Genomic DNA, 26,960 nt, shown 5'->3' on the forward strand with positions numbered 1-26,960 from the left:
GTGAATTTTTTTCCTATTCGTAAAAGGGATCTCAGGAATTCAAAATCGATTAGAAACGTATAATTTTATTCAAGTAATGGAGTTGTTTACATATATTATTTACAAAGTCCGGTTGTGATTTATGTACAGCTTCAGTATATCTGGCAAAGGGAGTTGTTGAATTTTTTTTCTCATAAATTCAACGAAGATATTTCCCTCCGTATATGCGCTTTCATTTCTGCCGAAATTCTCAAAAATTGCTCCGGTCATGGTGCTTGATGTGTCGGAATGACAACAGGTTGAAGAGCTGGAGCGCGTGTCCTCACAAATAGCGTTGACGTCATTGTTTGCCCTATCGGTATCTTCCTCCCTGACTACGTTCATCATCTGTGGCGGAAGTTCCTCTTCGCTTTCGCAGCTGCTTTCGCTTTCGCTCTCACTATCGCTGCTGCTTTCGGTGTCGTTGTCAACGTCTATTTCGCATGCCTCCGCATCGCCGGGTTCGCCGTCATATAGAACTCGGAATAGGCTCTCATCTTGAGATTCATTGGCAGAGAAATCGAGGGGAACGTTCGGGCTCAGATCCATGTTTTGCGTACTCGAGGTGCCGGCAGTACCATCCTGTCCCGATGAATTAGCACCATCATTATAGACCTGGGTTATGAATCGGCGAGCCAGGTGTTTGTTTGTTAGCAAAGACTCTTTTTTCATTCTAATCGCTTGGGCCCGAGTGCAATGTCTATCCGCAGTATTGCCCCATTGTGCAAATTTGGTGTATCTTCGCGGCCGCTTACACTTCAACTCGCTATTTCTCACTTCCATGTTGAACAGAACCTGCATCTGCCTTATAAAGTCTACATCAGTCTCGTCATCGTCTGCCTCCTCTTCGGCATCGCTGTGCCGCATATGGTCATGATCTTCCTCTTCCTTATCGATTTGTTCCTGATCATCATCAATCTCCTTAGAATTATTCACCTTCAGTTTTTCTTCCTCAGGGTCCTGGCACTCTGAATAAAGATCTCGCTTCGCAAGTTCTGGATGCTCCCTCCAAACGCTCAGCCGAAGGATTTGGCGAACTCTGTTCCGGCAGAGTTCTTGGAGGGACAGAGGTTCATTTCCCGCTGTAATGAGTGTGTAAGATTCAATAGAGAAGTCCATAAATATTTTACATTCCATAAACTTCTACTTACGTAATACTATCGAAGTCTGATCCGTTGCATTGGGTATGGCTAGCATAGCAAATGATACTTCCAGGATTCTTTTACATCGCCAATTGTTTTTTGCAGTCCTGGTCAAGCAACAAAGAGATCCCTTATAAGGCACCACTACAGTTCCTCCAACTCTTACAAATCTTTTAATAGCGGCGATGTGATTCTCTGACACACCTGCTCCACAGTAAACGACATCGTATTCCCGAGTAGGTTCGACCCTTAAACAATTACCTGCACAAAAATTGAGGATTGAGAAAATCTACACCAGACATGGGTATGTTACTGTGAGACACAAATACTAGACTGACTCAATACCTTTGAAAAACGTAGGCTCGCAGAATTCAAATTCTTCGATAGCCTTAGAATGCTGTTTGAACTCTTCCAATCGATCATATGCATATTGTATACAGTCCTCGTGCAACTCAATGCCGTGATTTGTACCATATGCTCCTGAAAAGTAAATATTGTTCTTCTTGATACTCTATAAAATTCAAGTGATGCGCAAGTGTCCTCCATATTTCGCATACTTACCTAGTAGAAAACCTGCCATTGTACTGAAGTAACCGGTTCCAGAACCAATATTTAGGAAGCTTTTACCAGGTCTCAATGGAAGGAAATCCATTGAGACTCCGTAGACGCAGGGAGAGGACAAGTGGAGATTTCCATGTTTCCAAGCAAGATCTCTGTATGCAGTTTCCTGATGTGTGGATAATATATAGTTGGCACGATCTACTGCCCTGAATACCAGTTCTACCCTCTTCTTACTAATGTAACCAGAACTTAACAAATATTCCACTAACTCGTCGTTATTTATTCCAGTACTGGGACCTCCTCCCATTTTTGTAAACAGTTGGATAGGCCTGGAACCGATTGTTGATATAATTCACAGAGTAGTACAAATGCCTCAGGTATTAATTTATTTTCTATGGTGACAAACAGTTGGTTAATTTAACCCTCCGGATTTACTACCTAGAAGACTTACACGGTTCATATAGGTAGCCTGTCTTGGCAGGGCAAAACTATTTGCCAGTCGTACCCAGACCTGTTGTAACCAATCTGAGGACGAATCTGATCAATCCAACGTACAGGATGAAACAATTTACGGCGCGATTATTTGTAACCACTGATATATGCGAAAGCCGACATACAACCGCTCTTATTCCACTGCGATTTGCATTGCTTGCCTTTCGACTGTTTTGATTCGAACAAAGTTCATCAAGTGCATCGGATTCATCAGCTGATAACCACCAGTTATGAGTAACTGTTTATAAATAAAAATAAGCGTCGTCGCTACGACGTCGCTTTGACGGCGTGAACTGAACTACGTATGTGCAAGCGAACTTTACAAACTCATATTCAGACTCAACTTTGACGCATTGTCAAAAACGTGAAGGGCTTGCGGGCTGTTGTTCAAATAATTCGGATATGTCTGAGGACGCGTAAGTTGGAACTCCGTGCATCACCTTCGTCCGTCCTTTTCTCTGATTATTTTTCAAATCGGTCGAAAAATTGACTTTTTGATTCATTCTCAGGGTGACAGATGTGAATCGGATTTGAGAACGTGAGTGACGTACCGTAACGCGCAGGCGTCGTCTCAATATTTTCCGTTCTGCACGTATGATGGCGACTAGCAACTTTAAAACGTGAGTTGAGAAGATATTTTTTATGAAATACATATAGTGTATCGTGACCGTGAAACGAGTGGTACATCCGTCGTCGGATAATAAATAAGGTGATGCTTTTGTAAGAATTACATTTGTAGCGCCGTGGGTCGAATGAAATCAAAAATAGTTTCATGCTGAAATCGTTGGGCCAATGTTCGTTTACTTCATTTTATACGTGTAGTGGGGACTCACCTATAAACAGCGGTAACTACATGCATTCATGTAACTTTTCATGTTAAGATAGTATAGTTCGTTCTAAATGACCAAGTGTATCAGAGAATCCTACTGGTAAAGCCTGCAGATTTGCAAGGGTTACGATATACACGTCGTGGCGAACAATTCACCGAGCATCGACTTATCCTATTCCATCTATTTTAAATCGTATTTACACAACGAAGCGAAAGGGGAAACCAAGTATATATATGTATGATTCGGCTCCAACTGATCGTCTGGAATCACTGAATGAACGCGGGTTTGTAGCGCTGATGTTCTTGTAATATTGACGTATTTTTCATCTCCGATAGAAAATCTCGTAATTCATCGATGCCGATTGTTGCGTGGTGGCAGCAGGGGCGGGGGGCAGAGGCTGAGGACGAAGGGAGGCGTTCATTTCTTACAATTAGAGCTGGCGACATTAATTTCACCATCATAGAAATTCTCATGGGTGATCACTAACAAGATCATCGCCATGGATTCTGAAATGTATGCTAGTGCTGTTATTTCGTAATTTCACAATCATCGATCGTCGCCATTGCTTGTCGTACAAACTGATTGTGAGATCTGATTCGAAAACATAAAAGTAAATGATCAACATCGATTGGTGAAAATTGCAATTATAACATTACACTAAATTTAGCTTGTGTTGCTACGATCATTGAAACAATTAACTAAGCTAATTACAACGCAAGAAATATGGAATAAGCCTCATTCTCTGTTGTCGTCGAGCAGTTTCGAGGTTACCACAGCCGACTTTATTTTTATTCAAATTCCACCGCCATTTAGATCAAGCTTGAATTTGGGCTGTTACAGTTCCATAATTGGTGTCTTTTAAACTTTCGTACTTGTATAAATGTATGTATGACGCCTGGATGTGATGAAAAAATTAGTTGTACCTGAAATTTTTAAACAAGGCTCGTCCTACGGCCCTCCCACCCTTCGCGGTTTCGTGTAGGGATCGCAAATCGGCGTGCGCCTTCTAGTCACAAACGCTAGCCTACAAAAACGATTGAAAACTGGCAGAGAAGGAAACGCCGGACTTGGACTACGGAACTTGGCCAGAGTTGGCTGTAGCTTTGCGTTCGACAACGGTTCGACGCTAGTTCGGTCCTATGTATGACTGCATTTCAACTGTCTTGCGATAGTTTTATAAACATGTTTCATTGTATGACTCTCGCGTAGTTAATCCTCGATCGACGCGTTCGCGAATTCTGCCAAAAAACAAAGGTAACATCCCTCTAACAAAGAATTATATGGTATTAAGAGAAAACTGTGCGTTAGGGCTTTTCTAGCTATCCTTGTGCATTGAAAGTATTTGCAAATTCAACAAGCACTAGTTCTTCCGAATGTGTTGTATTTTCCTGCGGAGCTCGTCAAATTTGATTCTTTGACTATTACGAGTCGCCGTGTGTGTAATGATTTTCTAATTCTTATTCATACGAATTGAATTCAACGTAATAATCTGTTCATCGAAGAAAATTTCGGCGGGTGATTCAAATCTTCAATGGGAGTAACTACATGTTACGATTCCGATAATTCCACTGCTTGGGTGATTTCGACTAGTTGCCATCCCAATTATTAAAGTTAATACACAATTATCGACCTGAAAACACTGGTGAGCCATGTGAGCACAAGTTTTCTGTAAATTCGACGAAAATTTCGGCCAGTTTAAAAAAAAAAGCACGAGCAGTAGGGTGAGGGCAATAGATAAAGACAAACAGTTGCAATTGATTTGTAGTATGTTTAATTATGTTCATCAAGAGATAGATGTATATGAGTAACGTGACAAATGATGCAATAATTATACTGCATCGAGTAACACCTATTGTTATTGACACTTTGACAGAATGGATGAAGAAGTATTGGTAGATGAAATACATAAGAACGACAAAAGTGATACTCAATTGATGGGGGACCGAGCAACCGCCGTCATGCCTCTATTGTATATTCAGCCAGGCAAGCTACGAGCTGGACAGCCAATAAATGGGACTCCTACTGCAACTACATCTTCCCCTCCTCAGCTAGCCACAATTATCAATCCGGTTAGTAATTAAATAAAATTTCTGGCAAAGCCTGCCTCAAAGCATGCTTGTAAGGTCAAAGATTACAAATTTTTGTTACTTCAGATTACTAGTGGTCAAAACAAAGTATTTGTGCAAGGATTATCTCAAGTTAGCGTTGCTCAGAATAAACAACACATTGTCATTCATCGACCGATTACCACATTGAGTTCAACGACCAGCAATTTGCCACAAAAGCACATAGTTTTGAGAAAATCAACTGCTACCACAGCGCAAATTTTACCCATGCCCTCTTCACAAGGAACCCAATCTCATCCACCGACAGGAAAACATGCCTTTGCTTATCTCAGTAATCTCATCAAACCTAACAAATCCAGGGAACCTGTTATTTTACCCGCAGGTGAGATTTTCAAGTCTGAATATCTCCATTTGAAAATTACATTACAAATAATTCAGATACATGTATTGCAACCTTTAATATATAATTTTACAGGAGTAGTCCCTGCGCCACAAAGTTCTAAACAAAAACTGGTAATCACACCTGTGATATCGCAGTTGTCACCGGCAACAACTGGAAACACTACCACTGTACAAAGTCAGTCTTCGAAACACAGTAGTAATTTGTTGTTGCCTGTCACTATGCCGCAACATAGTGGTCCAGTCAAACAAGGCATGTTTAATTTGAAAATAAACAATGGGCAACTCAGTGCAGATCATAAAGGAACTATCACAGGTATTGGATTACAGTTGAATCAATTTAAAATGTGCATATAAATCCGAATGAGGTTCACTCAACTCTAGTCACCGGCTACAGTATGTAACTTGATTACTATTTTTCCTGTTAGTGTTGCGTGAGTCAAAAGGCGGCAATTCTGGACTTCAACCTCCACCTTTACATCCCTTAACTAAAATGGGCCTGCTGAAATCGGTAAAAGGAAGTGGAAGTGCAAAAGACGGTATTAAAATAACAGAGAATGCTGACTCAGCGGTCATAACACCAATTCCTAGTAAAGATGAGGAGGCACCACCGGAAAAACGCAAGAAAACTATAAGCAATATTTTACGGGGAAACAGCGACAAACGGGCGAAGAAACAGCCAGCAAAGTCAGTTCAGGACACCGCTCCCAGTGTCAAGCCCCCACCAAAAAATTCTGAACTAGATAAGGAAAAAGATAAAAAGCAGCAGAATGACGATGACATAACTTTAATCAAAGTGGTACCTAGTGAAGATAAGAGACTCAGGCAAGACTCCGCATTGGATGACGAGATAAAAATAGAAATCATAAAGGCAATGCCAAGCAAAGACGATACTGTGACTGACTTGCACCACGAACGCAAGGCCGGAAGTCATGCTGTTGAATCTAAGGAGGCGGTCAACTCCTCTCATCAAAATGATCCAAACTTTGATCCTGCCAAGGCACTCGATTGGCAAGACGGTGTTGGGACATTGCCTGGAAGTACGCTTAAGGTTATTATCTTTCAAATGAGAAGCTTCACATCATAATTTTCACGTATAAGCGGTATAGTAGGCTATCCTCTATGTTTTTATGTGCGTATACCGATTCTCATATAATTTGCTGTTGATTTCAGTTCCGAATGAATGAATTTGGGATGATGGAGATGGTTGAAGAAGAGGATAACAAACAAGTGAAAAGTAAAAATAGTGGTGATAAAGAGAATGTGTGTTTGTCCCAGAACTCGTCCAATGCCAGCTCTGCTCCTGCAATAAGCGGTGATAAGAAAGGTTGGTTTGGAATATATTTCTTTAAACTCATATATTGAATTGAATAACCAGATTAATTGTCGCTCTCCCGACAGTTGATGAAAAGCAACCTCGATCCACTGTTCCAGATACAATTTATTATTGCGATAATTGTAACTGCTACGGTTTAGCTGCCGAATTCGAGAGTCCAAACTCTTGTAGCCGCTCGTGTACTGAACTATTGGCGACAAAAAGGGCTGCTATGTCGCGAAGAGAGAGGGATGTGAGGTAAGTTTAATGTTGACACTGATCTGGTGTACATTTTTAGTTGACATATGTATTAATTCATTCCATTGATAGAGACTTACGTGCGAAACGGAAACGCAAGAAATTATTGCAAGAACATGGCTATACCTATCAAAATCAACAACAGCAGCAACAGAAACAAGCTCAAATGCAACAGTCGCAGGGACAGTCAGAAGAATGTGAGCAGGACCAGCAAATTGAAGTAGATGAACCGACCAAGGATAAGTCCGAAACGGATGAAGAAGTGAAATACTCGACATCTACTCCCAATGAAGAGAGTCAGGATGACCCTGAATCTAAGGTAAAATTAAATTCAACGGTCGTCGACAGCATATCAACCTCCCCCGGCTAAAGATTCCATGTAACTTTCAGTATCCCTGGCAAACTGGTAAACGAGGGTTCTCCTGGGCAAAGTATTTAGAGCACAGCAAAGCCAAGGCAGCACCAGTAAAGTTATTCAAGGATGCTTTTCCATACACTAAAAACCAATTCAAACTTGGAATGAAGTTGGAAGGTATCGATCCTGAACATCCATCTCATTATTGCGTTCTGACCGTCGTCGAAGTTCTGGGTGAGTTTGGACAAAGTTATAATTGATCTTTCTTTGACTTTTAGTTTTTAACATTGATTCATCTTTTTTCTTGATCCGTCTCAGGTTATCGAATACGCTTACACTTTGATGGATATCCGGAGAACTACGACTTTTGGGTGAACGCTGATAGTATGGATATTTTCCCTGTTGGATGGGCGGAAAAAAACGGGCATAAACTTGACCCACCCAAAGGTTATGTGGCTACTAATTTCAATTGGAACGCCTATCTTAAAACCTGTAAAGCTCCCGCGGCTCCGAAAAATATATTTTCAAACAAAAACGTGAGTTTTTAATGAAATGGTGAAAGACTAGAACTGTTCGCCCGCATGAGTCATCTCGATGAACATATCTAATACCTCGTTTCACTATTTCAGACACTTTTTCCAACCGGATTCCGGCAGGGCATGAAACTTGAAGCGGTAGATAGGAAACACTCCTCTCTCGTATGTGTTGCTAGCATCGCAGAGCTCATGGACTCGCGAATATTAGTACACTTTGATTCTTGGGATGAAGTCTACGACTATTGGGCAGATGCAAGTTCTCCGTACATTCATCCTGTGGGATGGTGTCATCACAACGGTCACAGCCTTACACCACCCAATAGTAAGAATTCGCCAATTTTTTTTCTTTTTCTTTTTTGCTTGGACAGCTCTGGAGCAATTCCCAATCTTTATTATTTATTGTTCTCGCTAGGTTATAAAGACCCAAAATTTTTCACCTGGGAATCCTATCTGAGAGACAATAGAGCTGTCGCTGCGCCTGCGAGAGCGTTCAAACAACGTCCACCTTGTGGATTCAAACGTGGTATGAAATTAGAAGCTGTCGACAAAAGGGTGCCTCTGCTAATCAGAGTTGCAACTGTTGAGGATGTTAAGGATCATGTGTACGTATTTCAAACTCTAAGGTTTTCTGTTAATTGAATAGTTCAAATTAAATTGTAAAAAATTTTACACAGGTTAAAGATTCGCTTCGATGGCTGGCCCGAAAATCATGCCTACTGGGTTGACGATGATTCACCCGATATACACCCGATGGGGTGGTGCATGAAAACAGGACATCCTCTGGAGCCACCTTTGAGTAATAATACTTTAGTTGAATCATATCTTTATTCCATATAGGATGTGTTATAAATATTTTATTTCACTTTTAAAGCTCCTGAAAATTTGACCGATCGCCCCGAGTGTGGAACCCACGGATGTCGCGGCATCGGTCACGTCAAAGGTCCGAAGTTTGCCGCACACAACTCTGCATCTGGCTGTCCGTACTCACCACAAAATCTGAACCGAATCAGACCATTACCAGACAGATTGAACGTCAAACAAGAGTGTTGCGATTTTGATGAAGATATTCATGAGAGACCGAAAAGCGACAAACTCGAAAGAATAAAAATGGAACGTAGCGAGAAGAGTGACAAATATTCGTACCACGAGGAACGGGGAGACAGAATTGCTGCTAAAGTAGAAAACAACGAATCGTTTGAAATTAAATACGAGAAAACTGAAAGCTCCGAAAAGTAAGTTATCTATCACCATAGCTATTACTAATTTCTTTCAACTCAACTTTCAATTTACGTGTGTTTTGTAATCAGGTCTGGAAAATATCGACAGCAGCAAAGCGACGGCCAAACAGATGATGATGAGGTGTCCAAAAAACGGATCAAACGGTGAGTCATCCTGTCAATCGTCGTAGCTTGATTAGATACCCAAACGGGTCCAGCAGAATCAATAATTATGATTTAATTCCAGGCGACAAATGTCGGAAGAAGCTTCTCTGTCACCGGGAGCATATTTCGGGGATAATTCGGCGATTTCGATGCAGTACGCAACGAACATACCCGACAAACAACTTAGAACCGAAATTTATCACTCGGTTTACAATCCTGGATACAATCCCCTCCCGGAGGCTCCTCATATATGGGCAAAGCACAGCAATGCACTGAACAGAGTGGTCGCGAAGCAGAACACCGACCCTCGTCGATGGTCTAACGAGGAGGTCATCAAGTTTATACACAGCGTTCCTAATTGTCGAGAAATCGGCAGCATTTTCAGAAAACACGTAGGTGTTCATAGCGCAGATATACGAATTCTGGTAAACCGCTGAAATTGATTAAACATGTTCTATTTTTATCCCCGTTTCCAGAGCATCGACGGAGAGGCATTCTTGATGTTGACGCAGGAAGATTTGGTCACATTACTGGGCTTGCGATTAGGCCCTGCGATAAAATTGTACAACAGTATAGTTTTACTTCGCCGTCGAGCGGCGTGAACAGCCACCAACGATCTTCACTATCGCGTTCAAAAATGCTGATTATCGGAGTTAAGTTGAATACACGGTATCAAAATACCGTGACCATTGAAAAAATTCGAATTACCTTCGTGATACTTTCTATATTCGCTCCTAGCTAGTAATTAGCACATCCCACATTTATACTTAGATACTCCCAATAAGCGCATAAAATCACCACAGTATTATACCGCTAATCACAGTGCCGATGATGTAAAAATCCTGACGCCTCATATTTCGAATGGTGATACTTTTAAATTATTAATAACAAAGAAAAAAAAAAAAAAGAAAAGATTATTCGAAACCAACATGTAAAAATGTAAATAAACTAAACTACAATAAATCCCTAAAGTCTATCGCTACATTTAGAGTGAAACTCAACCATAATATTATTCGTACACTATAAATTTGTACCTAAGTTTCCCCAACCACGATTGCGATCTTCTTCGAGATAAAATTTTTCATCCATTCGTTATCAAAGTTTAAAAATGGTTCTTTCCTCATTCCAGAAAAGCCAACCGAATTTATTTCAACCACGTGCATTTCAGACGTGGCTCAACGATGCCCGGTCTCCCTAATTAAGAGTCCACTTCCTCGCGATACGAAAAGCAAGGCAATTTTAATCGCCGTTGAAAAAAGTCGAATGTCTCGCTTTTCCCTTCCAATAAATTGCTCGCGCCATCTCTCTCTCGGTTCCCCCGTCAACCTGCCGGGTCCGACCCCCACCCCCTCTCTAAGACCGCCCGACGAAGTAAAGTCAAAGCTATCGCGGGGCAGGGGGAGACCGTCCGTTACTTCGGTTCAGTCGGTGGTTAGCCGCGCGCTGCGTAACTTGTGTTTTTGTTTACGTCGCTCGACCTCGCGGGACTAACGTGCTTCGAGAGTGTGCAACGGCCACCGCTGTGTGTCGAGCGTAAATAAATGTTCTTGTAATTCTCCCGTTCGGTATTTCCTTGGCAGTGTCCCGAGGTTCCGCCGAGTGCGGGGAGGCTGAGGAACAGCGGTAAGCGTGTCGCGAAATTTTTGTTGTTTTTTTGCGAATCCCCGATACTCCACTTCTTCGTACCGCCGTGGAATTCTTCGGGGCGTCCCCGGTGCATCGGTGGATGGCAGGTGCGGCACGTTGACGGTGAGTCGCGTGCCTCGCGGGGTGATGAGGCGCGTAAAAACAACAATCCCGTTTATCGCGAACGCGAGAATTGTTGATTCCAACGGGGGGGAGGGGCGCGCGGGCGGCCAGGGGATCGGGCTAGTATGAATTCGTTCGAGTTTACGTCCGCCGAGGAGAAACGTGGACTCGCGTTACCCGCGTCTGTTAAAATGTAAAGTGATCGGGGGGTTTGGTGCTTAGTGCATGTGCAACGTGTGTTATGAGCGGAGTCCTCGGAGGGAGGAAGGAAAGCCACCGGAGGCTCTGCCGATACCCAGGATGACCCGAGGCTTACGGATCAGGCGATGTTTGCAGGTGCTCGGATTAATTATCGCCACCGCATACGCCACCCTTCTGCTTTACCAGGCGGTCGCGCCACAAAAGGTGAGAAAAATTTGAAAAAAACGAACGCTTTTATTCACCCCTTATCTTCATCCCCCTCCCTCGCCAACCCGCGCTCCACTTCGCGTTCGTGGTTCGATGAAAATGTTTCTGGCTCCAATCGGTCGTCGATTGCGTGGTACGTTCGAAAATAAATTGGCCCATCAATCGGTGAACGATCTAATATTTGAACGCTCCGCGGTCAACAAATACAATTATCCCCCTACCAGCGGCCCTGGCTCATCGAGACGACACATGTGCGTTGTCGCCTCTAACGCGTAACCCATTACTCCGGAGCAAAAGAAAGAGTTAAAGAATGCAGCAACTAGATGGGAGATGCAAGAGCCCCAGCTACACGTGCACCGACTGCACATGCAGCATGCATATGTATACGTATGCATTGAGTGCGTTGCATGTACATTATTAATATTCTGGTCGTAATAAGGAGGGCTGATGCGTGAGCTTCGAGAAGCAGAACAGGAGTCTGAATTCAAATTATATACCCTTTTTTTGATCTCCTCAAGAGCCACCAGAATCGTAAAATATGTTTCTCGATCGAATACTTCATATCAACCACCCGATTGTGAGTCGAGGAAACCGTGTTATGTCGGATCCTTTTTTTTTTCTCAAATTTCGATCGATTGATTTTCAGTGGCTGGAGGATCAGCCAGAGGTGATCGTCGGGGTGCCGGTCAACGACGACGCTGATATAGGAGAGGTGATCGCTGTTACTCCACCGTTCGCGACAGCGACCGTAGCACCTTCCGGTACAGACCTCAACGACGTCTTCATCAGCGTTAAAACAACCCGCCATTATCATTACTCCCGACTGCCAGCGATCCTCAACACGTGGTTCCAGTTGGCCAAGAATCAGGTTGGTGTTTTCAAAACGTTCATTCTCATTTACCGAATATTGTATACGAGTAGTATAATAAGTTAAGACGCAAGATGCGGAACACCGCGGAGGTAGGGGACCCGCAGAGGTCCGTTGTTTCGGCTCCGTCGTGGGAAGATCTCACGAGGTGACCTTTGACCCAAAGAGAGCGAGCACCGGGTCCGCAAAGAAAGGACGGGACATAGACGTGTGCGTACGTTTCTAACTCACATGCGTAACGTATAACGCCGCATATTCCGATTCTCCCGCTCAGGTTAAATGCACACAAATATTTTATGTACAACACGCATACGTATAACTGTGTCCACTTGTAACGAGGAGACGTCGAATTGGAAATCTTTCGGGATGCGGATCGGCGTCCGACCGTCGCCGTTCATTTCCACCGTCTAATTCTAATCAATTAACCTTGTAACGTACTGTAAACGCGGTGCGTACGTATGGGATATTTCAAGCTGTCCCCCCGGCCGGTTGTTTTTTGAGAGGTCCGCGTTATACGCCGGTCATAAAAATGTTATTCTTACGATCCGGTCCTCCGGAACCTCCGGGGCTCCGGGCATCCCGATATCTCCAAGAGGGATCTCCCGTACACTCGGCGCACAGGCTATACGCGGTAGGCGCCGCGACGTGTCAGATTTCGATTCCAAATTGGATGTATACAGGTTGGAGGCAGGAGGGGAAGTTGCGTCCCGCGTCGACGCTAATGCTCGTTTTAATAATCTGCTCTATTGACGGAGAACGTTAACTGCACTTCACCATTAAGGGGATCGCTGCGATGCAGATTGTGAGTTCACCCGACGATTAGGGGAATCGAATTCCTTATCCCAGAATCAGTCGAGTTGATTTACTCTATACTATTGCTGTTCTCGTACTCTGATATAATATTCAATTCATACGGCGGAGAATTATCGCCTCTCGAGATCGTTGTTGCTTCGACTCTGAAGCACGAAATTTACCAATTTTCCATAGCGTTAAGGCGATGCGTCTATAAATACTCGTAGTCGGGCCAAAAACCGTTTCCATAGATCCGGATCATCTGCAGGGGTATTAAAAAACTGTACGATCATTACAGCGAATTATATGAGATCCGAGGATCCCTCGATCTTTTTATAGTTTTTGCTCCGCCGCGCGCAACGACCGCATTGGGATATCCAATAATTGGCCAATTATCCACTTGATTTTCGTGGCTAATCGCTCGGCAATTATATTCACGTGCGTGGACCGGAGCTCCCTTTAACCCCAGATATCGGTGCGAGGAGTTTTCTCGATGCGCGACTCGCCCGAAACCCTTCATTTCCACGTCCGTTCAAAGGCTATTACATAGATCAACCGAAATTTAAAAAAAAAAAACATTCGCCAACGTCGCAATTTCGCCTGCAATTTTTCATATTCCTCGGTGACTATCCTGTCCCATAGCACGTAATTCTTCACCGTGCGGGCGATTAATCCAATTGTGCCAATGTAACGCGACGCGTCCGTTGACGTCAGTCGATGCGGCATATTATTTATTTATTTTTATTTTTTCTTCTTCTTCTTCTTCTCTCTCTCTCTCTCCATTTTTTCATTCTCATTTTGCAACCGCTCGCTCGTTTTGATATACCGGGATTAGTTTACGTTCTGCGAACGCTGACGGTTCGCATAATAACCCGAGCCCGAGACTCACCCGATCATCCTCGCAATCAGCGAGCGCGTCGAGCTCTAAGCCGCAGCGTAAGCCCCGGCCGATCGCGACTCCGAATAACTAAAGACGCGTGACGAGTGTTGTACAGCCGTACCGAAATTGTGCACACACACACACACACACACACACCCTCAATGATATCACCTCATTCGCTTGGTTTCAGACTTGGTTCTTCACCGACAAGGACGACCCCGTATTCCAGGCGAGAACAAGTGAGTACACCTTCATCAGTACCTGATACGCGATATTGCGTTTATAATAATATGATGCATACACACCGAAAACCCCCCGCGGTATACGTATAATATTATTCTTCCGCCCGCGCCCGCTGCAGTTCACCGCGAAAAAAGTTCTCTCGTTTGCGTGCATCACACGCATACGAGGCGAAATACGTGTATACATACAGTGTAATGATATCACGCAACGCGGCGAACCGCGCGTTCAACGTCCCCCCGTATTATACACATGCGTGTTCGTTTTATACTACCTATACGGTTCGCCGCATAGCTCCGCTGCATCAGAAGGAGAAACATTCTTCTTAACTTGTCGTACGCTTCGGTGGTTGCGGGCCATTGGCGTAGGCGTTTTTAATTCAACGAGGGGAGCTCAAAGCCCTCGCGTTACGCTCTGCGGAGCTCAACTCGACCGGAGATGACAATCCTCCGCGAGCACCTGCGACTCGCGGAGGAACTCCCATTTTCACACTCGTTCGAAAGAATAAAAAACAACAAAACTTCACGTCTCTTTTTTCTATTCGATTTCAGACGGGCACATGATCAACACCAAGTGCTCATCGTCGCACAACAGGAAGGCGTTGTGCTGCAAAATGTCCGTTGAATTCGACAAGTTCTTGGAGAGCGGAAAAAAGTGAGTATACCCATACATTCGTCGCACCTCTCGTTTTTTCGTTTTTTCGTTTTTTTTTTTTCTCCTCTCGTTTACGCATCGATTCAAGATCATAATTTGCCGTACACCGGTTCAATTAGTTAGCGACGAGTGCAGAAGCTCGAAGCTTTTTAGTTCAGAGATGAGTTCAGCCTGGGACGGATGAGATTTATGAGAACCAGATGCCACTCCGGATCTCTCGTAAAGTTTTGGCGAACTCTGCTGGCACCGCACAGCGCGCGTTACGGGGTAACGTAACGGTGTATAGGTACCACCTACGTACGTCCGATTTACAAAACTTTGTTTACAAATCGAGATAGGTCTCAGAAAAGGGGAGACTTTTTAAAAACTCGGCGCCTTATCCCCTCTGTGCACATACACAGTATACACAATTTAATATACACCGCGTATACTATACAATGTGCACCAGCGTTGTAAGAAGAAATATTTAGTCTGGTTTTGGTTCAACACACAGCAGAAAAATTCTAGCGACAAAAAGTTTCTACTTGTCAAGGAGAGCTGGAGTCGTTTTTTTTTTTTTTCTCTCTCTCTCTCTCTCTCTTTCGGTTTTTCCCTCTTTTTCAAGTGGCTCCGACGCGTATGCCAGTGGTCCTCCGGAGGGACGTGGAGAAGGAGGAGAGGGGGACGGGGGGAGGAGAGGCTGCTGGCTCGGGTAGAACCCGGCTCGTTAATTACGAATTAGCCGCTTAATTAACGTTAACGTTCTCATCGGCATCCTTCGCGTTCGCCTCGTTTACCTCGTTTCTGCCGCTATCGTGTGCCGGTCAGCAGCTTGATCTCTCCGTGACTCTTAATTTATGTTGCCCCGGTGACTCTCCAAAGGTATATTTATACATATAATATAATAAAGCTCGCGTCTCGTTTTCTCGTACACCCACCCTGTATATATACGCCCGACCAACACGCACCTCTTAATTTCCCTCCCCCCCCTTCCTCCCTTGTCCCGCTCCGTTCGCGCCGCTTCTCCTATATTATAACCATCCATCCCCTTTTACCTTCCTTCCGATCTACGTTCCATATGCCACCGCTCCACTCATCTCGGCTACCTGCCCGCCCCGTTCGTATATCTCGCCTCTACCCTTCGTCTATTTTCCTTTTTTTCATAATATTACGCTGCCGCCATTTTCCTTTCTTTGACGTTCTTTCGTTGCCAGTGATAACTTTATAGCATAGATCGCGTACACGGAGAATCTTTTCTCGCAGACGTTCATCGTACACTCGTCGTTTTTATTTTCCTTCTTCTTCTTCTTCGTCTAACTTCATCTTTGGCGTTTACATAGACTCGTCGATTTTCACCGGAAATATTGATATTGCCGCGGGTTGATCTTCTACCGCGTTTTACTCGGAGGATATGTGCTCACGCCGTATTATACATATATTTACTCGAATATTACCGCCGCGGTGGAGCGCAGTAAAAATATTATTTCGTCGCGGTCCCGAGTCGCCGTAAAAACATAACTAAACGCATCGATATCGCTTCTGGACTCCGAGCGTTAATTTTATACCGCTTTTGGACTACCGCCCCTGTGACATCGTGTTTTTTTGGGTCGGGGAGCTCCAGTCGCCCGTTCGGGACGAGTGGGGCCTGTTATACTCGCATTAACTGTGTACCGAAATCCCACATTATTATACACACGTTGCTGCCGCCGCTGCCGCTGCTGCTGCGGGCACGAGGCGTGGATCTTTCACTATCCTCCCGTTCATCGTCGGCGCTTATAGGTAGTACACCTCGTGACGTAATTATCCGAACTGCGTCTAGTTTCTCCTCTCCAACCCCTCCGCGTGTCAATTCAACGATTGGAATCCATCTCATATACGTATACGTGTCTTTCGTCTTTCTCGTATAATTTCCAGTTCGGCTCCGCAGTCAGTCATGGCTGCGGGCAGGCGGTTGGATCATATATTCCTCTCTCCCTCCGAGGTTTTTTTTTACGGGACTATAACATCGGGGGTTCCGTGGGTACGTTATATTCTACTCCCCGTGCGTATACGACATACATACATATGTGTATGTATAACGAGCGTGTACGTGGAGCGTCGAAAACTAAGAGACCCGGTAAAAAGGCGAAACGTATAAAAAGTGGAAACGAAGAAGCGACGTACGGGCGCGCTTACAGTCGTGACACGTGTTCCTCCTCCGTCGTAGCGTTTGCCTGCGAGCCCTAGCAGCCGCCCCCCTGATACACGCCGCACTCTCCACTGCAGCCTCGGGATAAACCAGCTGCTCCTGCTCCTTGCTCCCGCTTTTGCTGCCGGGCCAACGATTCAATCTTTCACTCTTCACGGGAGCTGAGGGACGACGACACCGCGGGGAAGGCTTCTCGTATGTCGTGTGTGTATACCTCCTCCTCCTCCTCCTCCTCCTCCTCCTCCTCCGATATATGTATATGCGTTTCCACCGCAGCGACGCTCATACGTGCTCTCGCGTGTTCGGTAAAAAAAAGTGGAAAAAAGGAAAAACCATATTTTTTTAATCACGTACAGGTACGGGCGTATAACGTATGCGCGCGTATACCCGTATAGGTAGGTATATATGTACATATTCGATGCTGCATCGCGCCGGTGTACAGCGGGGCGTATCATGCGGGTACGCTACGATCTCCCTTTTCGTCCCTTTATGCGCCTTTCCATTCCCTTCTATCCCTTCGTTACGTCTCCTTATTTTCATCCGCCCGAAGGAAGACCGCGCCGCGTCGTTGACCCGACGTCAAAAATATGATAAAACAACATTAACTCGCATCGGGTTCTATCGCGACGGATCTTCATCGACCCGTCGATCGTTCGATCGTTGTATTTAAATGCCAAATACACAGCCAGCCGGGTGATCGGATATCACAACGCAGGTCGACGGTAGCGCGGCATGTACATAGAAAGAAAAAAAAAGAATTCGGTCTAACGAATTCTCGTCTTCTTCGTGGTCCGAAAACTCGAAAATTTCACGGGCAAGTTTTACCCGCAGTATCCTAAAATCGACCGCAAGTTATTACGGTGTAATAAACACGTCGGTGTTTATTATACCTCTGCGTTTCTTTATCCGTATCGCGGCGCACCTCAGATGTCCCGGAATATATCGTTGGGGCGAGGCGAGGCGAGGCGAGGCGAGGCGAGGCGAGGTTTGCACCACGTCCGCCTAGGAGATAACGCAACTTTTCGTTCAAATATCCGCAGAGGTTTGTCGTTTTTTTTTCTTTTTTTTTTCCCTTCCGAGATTCGGCCCACCTTTCACCAAGTCGACACGTTCGGCCGGCTCTCGCGCTGTATAATCCCTGCGGATAAATCATTCCGCCTCGGGCGTATAATATCGATCGATTAATTGGGATTCTTGAGCCTACCGTCGGCGTGGGGCCACCGCGCGCGGTCTTCGACGCGCGTATGTACCTTCTACTCCTTCGTGCCTCCGCAGTCGTCCGTCCCGTTGGGCATCTCGTGGTCGGGAACACCTGCAGCACGTCGAACGAGTAAACTGGTTTGCACCTGATATTATATGCGACCCGCGCGCCGACCGGATGACGTCTTTTAATGCCCCGCGTGCTATGCAAATTCCTCCGTAGGCAACGGGCCCATCGCCCGGGAGGAGAATTGTGCAGCCGATCGGACGATGCCTCCGTACGACGCTAGGCTAGGCGACGCTTCCTACGTTTCGTACCGACTTTCCTTTTTCTTTGGATTTGTTGTTGGTTTTTTTTTTTATTTCGCGCGCTCGTGCCGCGAAGAAATTTCGCGCTGTTGCAAAAATGGAAGAGAGTGGAGAGAGAGACGTCCGTTTTAGATTAAGACGTTGTCCGGAATCGGGTGTGCGTTAATAAATGGGGAAAAATGAAGCGCGTCCACTTCGCCGCGTCTGACGCAGACGGTCTACTACTCGACGGATCGACGAAATGATATTACGACGAGGTCGTCAGCGAGCCCCGGAAGTAACTTGTTGACTCTCGCCGACTCGCTCATTGGTACATCCGGTGCGATTGCTTAGCGGTATACGATAACCCGATAGACCCCGCGATCCTCCGACAAAGAGGTCGGGCACGGGTCGAAATTTAGGACCGAATTACCCGAACGCGGGCGGTATCGAATTTCTCGACGTTCGATGTACGCGCACCTTCCGAGACACGAGACCGAAAAAAAAACGTGAAGAGTCAACAATCGGCGGCAAGATTTACCGAACAATTAACGTACGTTATCCACTTCATTGTTCCCACGCAAAGATTCCTCCGGGGGGGGATAAATAAAGATATTCTCATAAAAAAATAAAAAAATAAAAAAAACAACAAACTTGAAATATATATAGAGAGAATTGGTTGCGCAATCTACGTGTTATCCGACGCCGAAAATGATAAGTTCAAAGATTGTGTGTACAACGTAGGTAAAACTTGTAGTCGAATCTCCGTTCGCTGTTTAGGCAGAGAATTATCGCTAAAAGGGAAACGATGTTCTCTGAAACCGAAGCCCCCGTAGTCAATGGGGAGTCTTCCGCCTCCGGCCGCCACATATTTCACCTATACGAGCAAATCGCCCCGCCGTTCGCCCAATTAGCCGGGGGACGCTATCGTGTATCTGCGTTCTACCTGCACGCATACCTAATTACTCCGGTATACGTATACGCGTATATCGTACGTAGGACGTTTCCTTCACCTCTCTCTCTCACTGGCAATCGGACACCCAGATGCGTATCGCACGCATCAGGTGCGTCGAAGGGACGAGAATCGGGTGCGGCTAATTCCGTATCTCCAATTATCTTCGTAGATGGGGGGGGGGGGGGGGGGGGGGAACGCGCCGCGATCGAATTTTTATAAATTCGTCGACCAACTTACATGTTCAAATTTTCTGATTTCAGGTGGTTCTGTCACTTCGACGACGACAACTACGTGAACGTACCGCGTCTGGTTAAACTCCTGGAAGATTACGATCCCCGGGAGGACTGGTACCTCGGAAAACCTTCGATCAGAGCACCCCTGGAGATTCTAAACCGAGAGAACACGCCGCCGTCCAAAAAATCGGTCGGTTCCTCTTTCTTTTCTTTCTTATTACGACTGTCGCGTACGTAGCGCCAACGATTTCATATTCCCGATTCCGCACCGCGGGCTGACCTATCCGGATCCAAGGTCCTCCGATGGCCGCAATAGCGACGTCACGTACAGTTTTTTTTTTTTTTTTTTCAACAAGGAGCGGCTTTCGATTATGTGTTTCATGTCGATCGCGTACACGCGTATATATCTTATCCGCATTGCGTCCAGTGTACAGCCTCTGGTTATTACAACGTAGCTTTGCGAAATAAGGTGGATGGATGTATACGTATACGTACGTATGCGCGCCGTCTACTTTATTCCAGCTCGTGCCCCGCTATAATATACCGGATGACCATCGGGGTTGACCCTATCTCGTGGGTGTGGCCGCCCGTCCGACATACCGCTATAAGCGATCGCCGCACGTTCGCGAAATCGAGTTCTAGGATCTAGGCCGTTTCGATATATGTATGTATGTATGTACGTACTTACTGTATAATACGTACATTGCGGAGGGTTTGCAGAACTTAACCGTAGAGGAAGTAGCCCGAGCGGCTATGGTAGCCGAACGAAGGGTGATAGAAATGAATATAATCGAAACATGGTGTAATTCCGCGCGGTAACTGTACCCGCCTATTCAACTTTGATAGAAATTTTTATCTTAAAATCACACCGTTACCACACGTATGCGGATGCAATTTATATTTGATTCTGCAGCGGCTAGCTGTGTTATTATAGATGTAACGTATTTTCGTTGCTTTATTAAAATTGTTCTCCGTTGCTCCCGACTACGGTCATCGCGATTGTTACGACGACGACGACGACGAGGAGAAGGAGGACGTCGACGACGGCGAAGGGGGCGTTGGACAATAACAGTCGCGGACGGATAATTGTTCGCAATTACACGGGAAAGGAAGGGGGTGGGGGGGGATTATTCGCTCGTGCATTTTTCGATACACACGTGAACGCGCGGCGCCACGCCCTGGGTGAAAGGCCTTACGCTCATTACGTACACCTATACAGGCGTACGAACGGTGTATAATACATATCAGTTCGTTCCGTATAGTAGGTACATGCCCGCAGCAAAGGGTGGAAGGAAGCGGCGGCGCACCTTGTACGTATATGTATATAATACGAACCGTTCCGTTTCGTTTCGTTTCATCTCAGAGATGTAGATACAGACGGTGAAACGATCGGTCAGACGGACGGCTAGATGGATGGATTATAGATACGTCGATAAACGGATAGACGGATCGGGGTACGTATATACATACGTGTATAGTATACGGACGAAGAAATAGAAAAATGAATAAACAAAAAGCGGGGAGCACACACCTGCTCATAAATATCGTACATCGATATCGTGTACGAATACAGCGAGCACGTTACGCGTGTATGCGTGCCGAGTAAACGGTATACGAAGTCGCATTACATCGTCGGATGAGGCTTTTATACGGAGGCGGACGATGTAAAGCGGGGTTATAAAAAGACGGCGCGGTACGCATATAGGTACCCGTATGTTCGAACGAACGCGTACGTACAATACGCGCACGTATGTACGTATGTATACCTATGCGCGGTCCGGTCATTCGGATCGGGGAGCGACGATCGGGATCTCGTGCAACGCGATCCACAAATCAAAGACGGGTCCGGTATAAGACCGGACGGACGGAGAGGGGGGGGGGGGGGGGGAGCGCGCATGCCGAGCGTATGAATTTCTCATTAAAGCCGGGGTAGACGGAGAGACGGAATATTAAAGGAGGGCGAGACGGCGGAGGAGAGAAAATAAAGAAATGATCGGACTAGTCCGCCGGCTGCCGCCGATGCAGGCCAATTGAGCGAGCTGCGCGCTGGGGCTCTTTTCTCTCGATGCCTCCGTGCGGACGGAACGCTCTTCGCTTTCGTGTATCGTATAAATTAACTCGTCGCTCTCCTACGAATTTCCCCTCCAACTTTTCGACGTTTTCATTCTCGGTGACGATCGAATATCGGCGCGGGCGAAGGAGACGAGACGATGAAAATATCCGAGCGAACACGTGCCGATACTTTTCCACATCTCTCTCTCCTACCGCGGGATAATTCCTGCGCCCGCGTGTCTCGGAAATAATAACATCGCCGTATTCGTACGGAGGTATATACGTATATTCTTGAACCGGCTCCGGCAATTACGCGAGCCTCGCGGAGCTCAAATGTAAAACAACTCGGGCGGCCCTTTCACCTCCGGGGCTCAACGCGATCGCCCCTCTCCGATTTCCGTTACTACTAACAATCTCAGCTGCGGTGCATGACTGTTACGCCCATCCACGTCGTGTACGTACATACATACATACGTATAACCAGGGTACGTGGACGCGTGTTACAATTTTATCGCAACACAAATTCCAAACTCTATTCAATAATCGCACCTCGTCATATTCCAAAAACGCGACCGAGGTGTTTTTATTAAGGGCTACCGCGGTGTCTCGTGGTCGGCGCATCTGCGCCGCAGGTAGCACCTGTCTGCCCCGTTTTATCGTTACAGCTTATACGTATACACGGTATATATATATATAACCGCGGGCGTCGTGGCGGAGCAATCAGTCGGTAATTTTAATTATCGTGTGCGTATTTACGAGGCGTAATCGGCCGGCTCGGATCTCCTTGCGCGGGTCGCGGAGAGAGAGGGGCCGCGGCGCAATTGGCCGATCCCTCCGCGCTTCGCCTCGACGGTAACGAACGAGGCGCACAAGATCGGGAGGAGAGATTACGCCCGCCTCTGCGACTAATTGCATTCCTAAGCCCACACCGGATAGGAAACCGCCGACGTACAACGACGAACGCGGACAACGGCTACGTACGCGCGGCCATAGCCGATATAAACGGAATATCAAATTAACCATCTTATACCGCGATTGGTCACCGCGGACAGTATCACTTTCAACTTTCCACCGTCATTTATCTACTCCGCTTATACTCCTCATGACTCCGGGAGTCCGGATCACTTGACCGAGCCTCTCAGGTGGAAATCTGATTCGGAGATTCCACGCTACCCCGGGGCCAACCGTTAGATCCGGTAGACCCGATAGGAATAGTTTAAACCCGCAACGGTGGCTCACCTACGCCGTATTCATCATACTCCACTTGAAATTAGGGTGCACCCGCAAGCCGTATACACGTGAAAAAATCGATCGTTCATTTATTAATCCTCGGTGCGGCTCGTCGAACCGTGTCAACCTTTTGGCTTGAATCTGTGAAGGTGACGCGTGAATTCCGATGTGATTTCCACGCAAATAACGAACGATCTCTTTTTCGCCCCCTGTTCGCGTTTTTTTTTTTTTGGTTTTTTTTTTCTTCTTCTCGTTGTTCAGCTGGGCTGCCGCGAGGCGGTTTCAGGGTAGTCGAATGTAAGGGGCAATTCGGTGTACGTAGCATCGAGGGCATTAGGACTAATGAACAGATGAGAAGCTCGATACTCGACAGTTGATAGGAAACGACCGATAATGAACGTATACGTACGTACGTTGCGCATCGTCACTAGACGGTAACCCGCACCGCGACCACTGTCCTGGCGTTGCTCACCGCCCGCTCCGCATTCCTATGCTAACCATTCCCATTTCCATTCCCATTCCCATTCCCATTCCCGTTTCAGGCCCCCAGTTTCTCGATTATTATCCTAGTTGAAAGTAGTTTAGATTTTTTTAGGAAATCGATTCAGTTAACAACAGGGTTGACGCACACCCGCGTCTTCGGTGTATCCCTTACTGTGTATACGTATATCTCTTTTTCTTTTCCGTCCATGTACAAGCAATCTATTATATATACATTACATATGAACGAGTATACGCATGTGGTTTCTCGCGATGATTAATCGTTCCGCGAGAGATTCCACTTAATATATAGGTGCGGTGATTATTTTAACCCCGCATGTAATTCGTCGAGGTACAGCATTATCGGACAATAACGACGAGCCATCTTTGTTACAGCTCAAGATAAGGTTCTGGTTTGCCACGGGGGGTGCGGGCTTTTGTCTAAGCCGGGCCTTGGCCTTAAAAATGATGCCGGTCGCCAGGTGAGCATGAATTAAAAAAAAAAGTAAAAAAAAAACTCGTAGCGTCTCCCATCCCCCCATGTTCCCCGACGTTGTAATCCCGGTGAAGAAGGCCCGATGCGAAATGCCGATCGCCGTTCGACTCGAGGAAATCGTAAAAACCTGTTGAACGCGTAAAAGTGCGTTTCAACGATCGTTGGTTTGAGTATAATCTGAACGGGCAGGATACGCCGCCGTGCGCTATCTCTATTTGTATCAGGTATAATTATTCTAGCTAACGAACCATGCGAACATCGGCGTTGTTCTCACGTCACGTATTATAATTACTGCGTACGTATGACGGTGCGGCTTTGATCCGCGGGAGATCGCTAACGCGGTTATTAAATGCAGGCGATCGTATATCCACATATTTCCGCTACCAGTAGACGCGCGAAGGAGTTCGTCCGTCATGCGGGATGTTGGAATTGTATCCGGCCGTTGTTATATATGTTCTGAAAATCGTTAACGAGGGATGCTCGCGCGCGCGACAGGCACAAAACTGCACCGGGTTATTTCATAGTTTACGACCATTATTGGCGAGGAATGTGACGCGGTCTCGAGATCGCGGAATCCGAGGATCGAAAGAAGCGTCTCTTTAACCAACTTTCTGACCGAAATTTCGATTTCGGCAAAAGGTATTTTAACGAGGCTTATATACCCGCGAACGTGCCGACGATCCTCACCGACAGCGGGAACCCACTGGTTGAAGCAGCATCGCGATTTCAGTCTAATCTTCCCAATTAAAATCAGCCCACGTACCGCCATGTGACGCCGAAGTTCTCGATCCCCGGTCCCACGGAGGGAGGAGGGGGGAGGAGGGAGGAGGAGGAGGAGTAGGGGGGAAACAGAGGTGGAGGCCACGGTATTGAGAATCCGCCAAAGTTATTCCCTAATGAGTGACTCCGGACAAACGTACAAACTTACAAACGGACAAACGAAGCAGCCGGACAAACGGACCGACCGAAACTCCAGACGCAAAATGCTAATTATACACACGACTGTTTCTTATACATCCTTAATTAGCCCGGTGAAAACGGTCGTTGAAAACGCGCTGGGAACTCTTTGACGGTCAACGGATCGAACGGCATTCTTCCTATATATCAATCCACCTACCTTTCGATCCGCGAAATTCTTCGTCGTTGGTTCAGTCCCCGAGTTATGCGACTGAATCATCCCTTTATTTCGTATGTACTTTTAGCGGTGGTAAGTTCATCAGCATAGGTGACAAAATTAGACTTCCGGACGACGTCACGATGGGCTACATAATAGAGCACCTCTTAAAAAAACCACTCACGGTGGTGGAGCAATTTCATTCGCATCTCGAACCCATGAAGTTTCTGCACAAGGAGACTTTTCAGGATCAGGTAGGAAATTCAGAACGAGGAAATCAACTATCGGTGAAAAAAGACGCGAGTTTTCTATTCGTATTGTAATTACAGATATCCTTCAGTTTTTCTAAAAACACCAAGGATGAATGGAACATCGTTAAAATAGACGGTTTCGATCTGAAGTACGATCCTAAGAGGTGAGTAGAAGGCGAATCATTTCTGAAATTTTATAGAAATACCATATACCACACGCGGACGAATCGTTCTACGCTACAATTTACGATCGAATTTTCAGATTCAAATCGATACATTGCCACCTATTTCCGCACTTCTCTTATTGTCCCCGAAGATGATCCATCGCCGGAGGGCGGCTCGTTGTAAAATAAAGATAAAAAGAATGAACAAGTAACGAACGAAACAAGACGATACTCCTTCGTGGCGCTTCGCTTCTCTCAGGGATCAGTCTTCGAGTTTTTGGATGCTGCGGGTAAAATTACCAACATAAATAAGGCGACGGTATATTATTATGGTATATCGAACGATGTATCCATCCTACGCAGTTGTGGTAGGATTTTTGTCGATTTTTGCGAAACGACGAACCAAGGATACAGACGCTCCACTGCTCTGTACGTATACATATTTAATATCCGAGCCACATATGAAACGTTCTCTGAATACCTGGATAGGTTTTCATTCGGAGCCGTTCCCTCGGGACAAAATGAATAACTCCCAACCTCAGACCGGCGCGAATACTCCGTACTATTCGCGCCGGGATTGCATCGCGCATCATTCGTTTGTAAATAAATAAACGCGGATTGTTGTTTTTTTTTTTTTTTGTACGATATTTTTCGATATTTAAGATGAAAATAATGTATAACTTTTGTAATATAGTTTTCTCAGGGTATCTCTTTGCGTTGTAGTATGTATACGTAACTAGTCCTCGCCTAGAGAGTATATGTATATTGTATACGTTGTCTCTCGCGTTTATAATTCGATTTTATAAACTCACAACGTAATTTGTGTATATTCATTTATTAATCGTTATACGTATATGGATCGTTTCTTCTTTCGCTGTGATGCAATCGTGCAATACAAATAATCTCTTTAGTATCATACTATCGTTGTTGTACAAAAAATTTTCAGGAAGAGGAAACGTTAATAATTGTTTAAAAAAAAAAAAGAAATGTAAAGAAACAAAAATTTATTTGGGTTTAAAGAGCAGCTCGCGGTTCACGTTCTCCGTGTTGAACGATAGGTGTTGGTGTGATATAATTGATAGGAGCAATACGGATAATGTCAATCGCCGAGTAGCCTCGTATCGGTATCAAAATACGAAGTCCTACCGAGTCCGATTGGAAAATAAATAACCCCCTATTAAATGCACTATATTATATGAAATGCAAATTAGACTATTGAATAGTTAGTTTATTGATCACTTCTGTACATAGATTGCTCAAAGCAAAATATATATAAATGGCGATACTGTTTCTGTATTTGTATGGTGTACATACATACATATCAAAAATATTTGTAATCTCAAATTTATTTTATACCATTAAAGAAAAGTTTAATGAATGTCGTG

General features: G+C 45.4%; 3 protein-coding genes across 11 annotated transcripts; 2 read left to right on the forward strand and 1 right to left on the reverse strand.

Annotated features, from left to right (window-relative positions):
• Nucleotides 1-49: 49 nt before the first annotated feature.
• Nucleotides 50-4,061, reverse strand: LOC105693504 (protein-L-isoaspartate O-methyltransferase domain-containing protein 1-like). 3 transcript variants are annotated; one of them, XM_048649024.1, is made up of 5 exons: nt 3,967-4,061; nt 1,722-2,050; nt 1,506-1,640; nt 1,170-1,421; nt 50-1,100 (listed from the first exon to the last, which is right to left on the reverse strand). In XM_048649024.1, exons 2-5 carry the CDS (start codon nt 2,026-2,028, stop codon nt 100-102), a joined length of 1,695 nt encoding a protein of 564 aa, XP_048504981.1. In that variant the 5' UTR covers nt 2,029-2,050; nt 3,967-4,061; the 3' UTR covers nt 50-99. The 3 variants fall into 3 exon arrangements, with proteins under 3 accessions (XP_048504981.1, XP_012268905.2, XP_048504980.1); XM_012413482.3 differs by lacking the exon at nt 3,967-4,061 and adding an exon at nt 3,047-3,238; XM_048649023.1 differs by lacking the exon at nt 3,967-4,061 and adding an exon at nt 2,173-2,772.
• LOC105693502 (lethal(3)malignant brain tumor-like protein 3) lies at nt 2,743-12,372 on the forward strand. Of its 7 annotated transcripts, none has more exons than XM_020856582.2 (18): nt 2,743-2,833; nt 4,917-5,112; nt 5,197-5,491; nt 5,585-5,824; nt 5,937-6,559; nt 6,682-6,835; nt 6,910-7,081; nt 7,154-7,400; nt 7,472-7,670; nt 7,755-7,972; nt 8,066-8,294; nt 8,385-8,574; nt 8,647-8,768; nt 8,844-9,204; nt 9,280-9,354; nt 9,437-9,746; nt 9,831-11,508; nt 12,158-12,372. In XM_020856582.2, exons 1-17 carry the CDS (start codon nt 2,808-2,810, stop codon nt 9,954-9,956), a joined length of 3,783 nt encoding a protein of 1,260 aa, XP_020712241.2. In that variant the 5' UTR covers nt 2,743-2,807; the 3' UTR covers nt 9,957-11,508; nt 12,158-12,372. The 7 variants fall into 7 exon arrangements, with proteins under 7 accessions (XP_020712241.2, XP_012268904.2, XP_012268900.2 ...); XM_012413481.3 differs by having other exon boundaries at nt 2,803-2,922; XM_012413477.3 differs by lacking the exon at nt 2,743-2,833 and adding an exon at nt 2,882-3,058.
• A 9,371-nt stretch (nt 12,373-21,743) lies between these two features.
• On the forward strand, nt 21,744-26,953 carry LOC105693342 (fringe glycosyltransferase). Its single transcript, XM_048649071.1, has 5 exons — nt 21,744-23,863; nt 23,947-24,032; nt 25,249-25,414; nt 25,490-25,575; nt 25,674-26,953. The coding sequence occupies exons 2-5, from the start codon at nt 24,016-24,018 to the stop codon at nt 25,729-25,731; spliced, it is 327 nt and encodes a 108-aa protein (XP_048505028.1). The 5' UTR covers nt 21,744-23,863; nt 23,947-24,015; the 3' UTR covers nt 25,732-26,953.
• The last annotated feature ends 7 nt before the right edge of the window (nt 26,954-26,960 follow it).

Source organism: Athalia rosae, chromosome 1 (genome assembly GCF_917208135.1).
Source record: "Athalia rosae chromosome 1, iyAthRosa1.1, whole genome shotgun sequence".
Classification (NCBI taxonomy): domain Eukaryota; kingdom Metazoa; phylum Arthropoda; class Insecta; order Hymenoptera; family Athaliidae; genus Athalia; species Athalia rosae.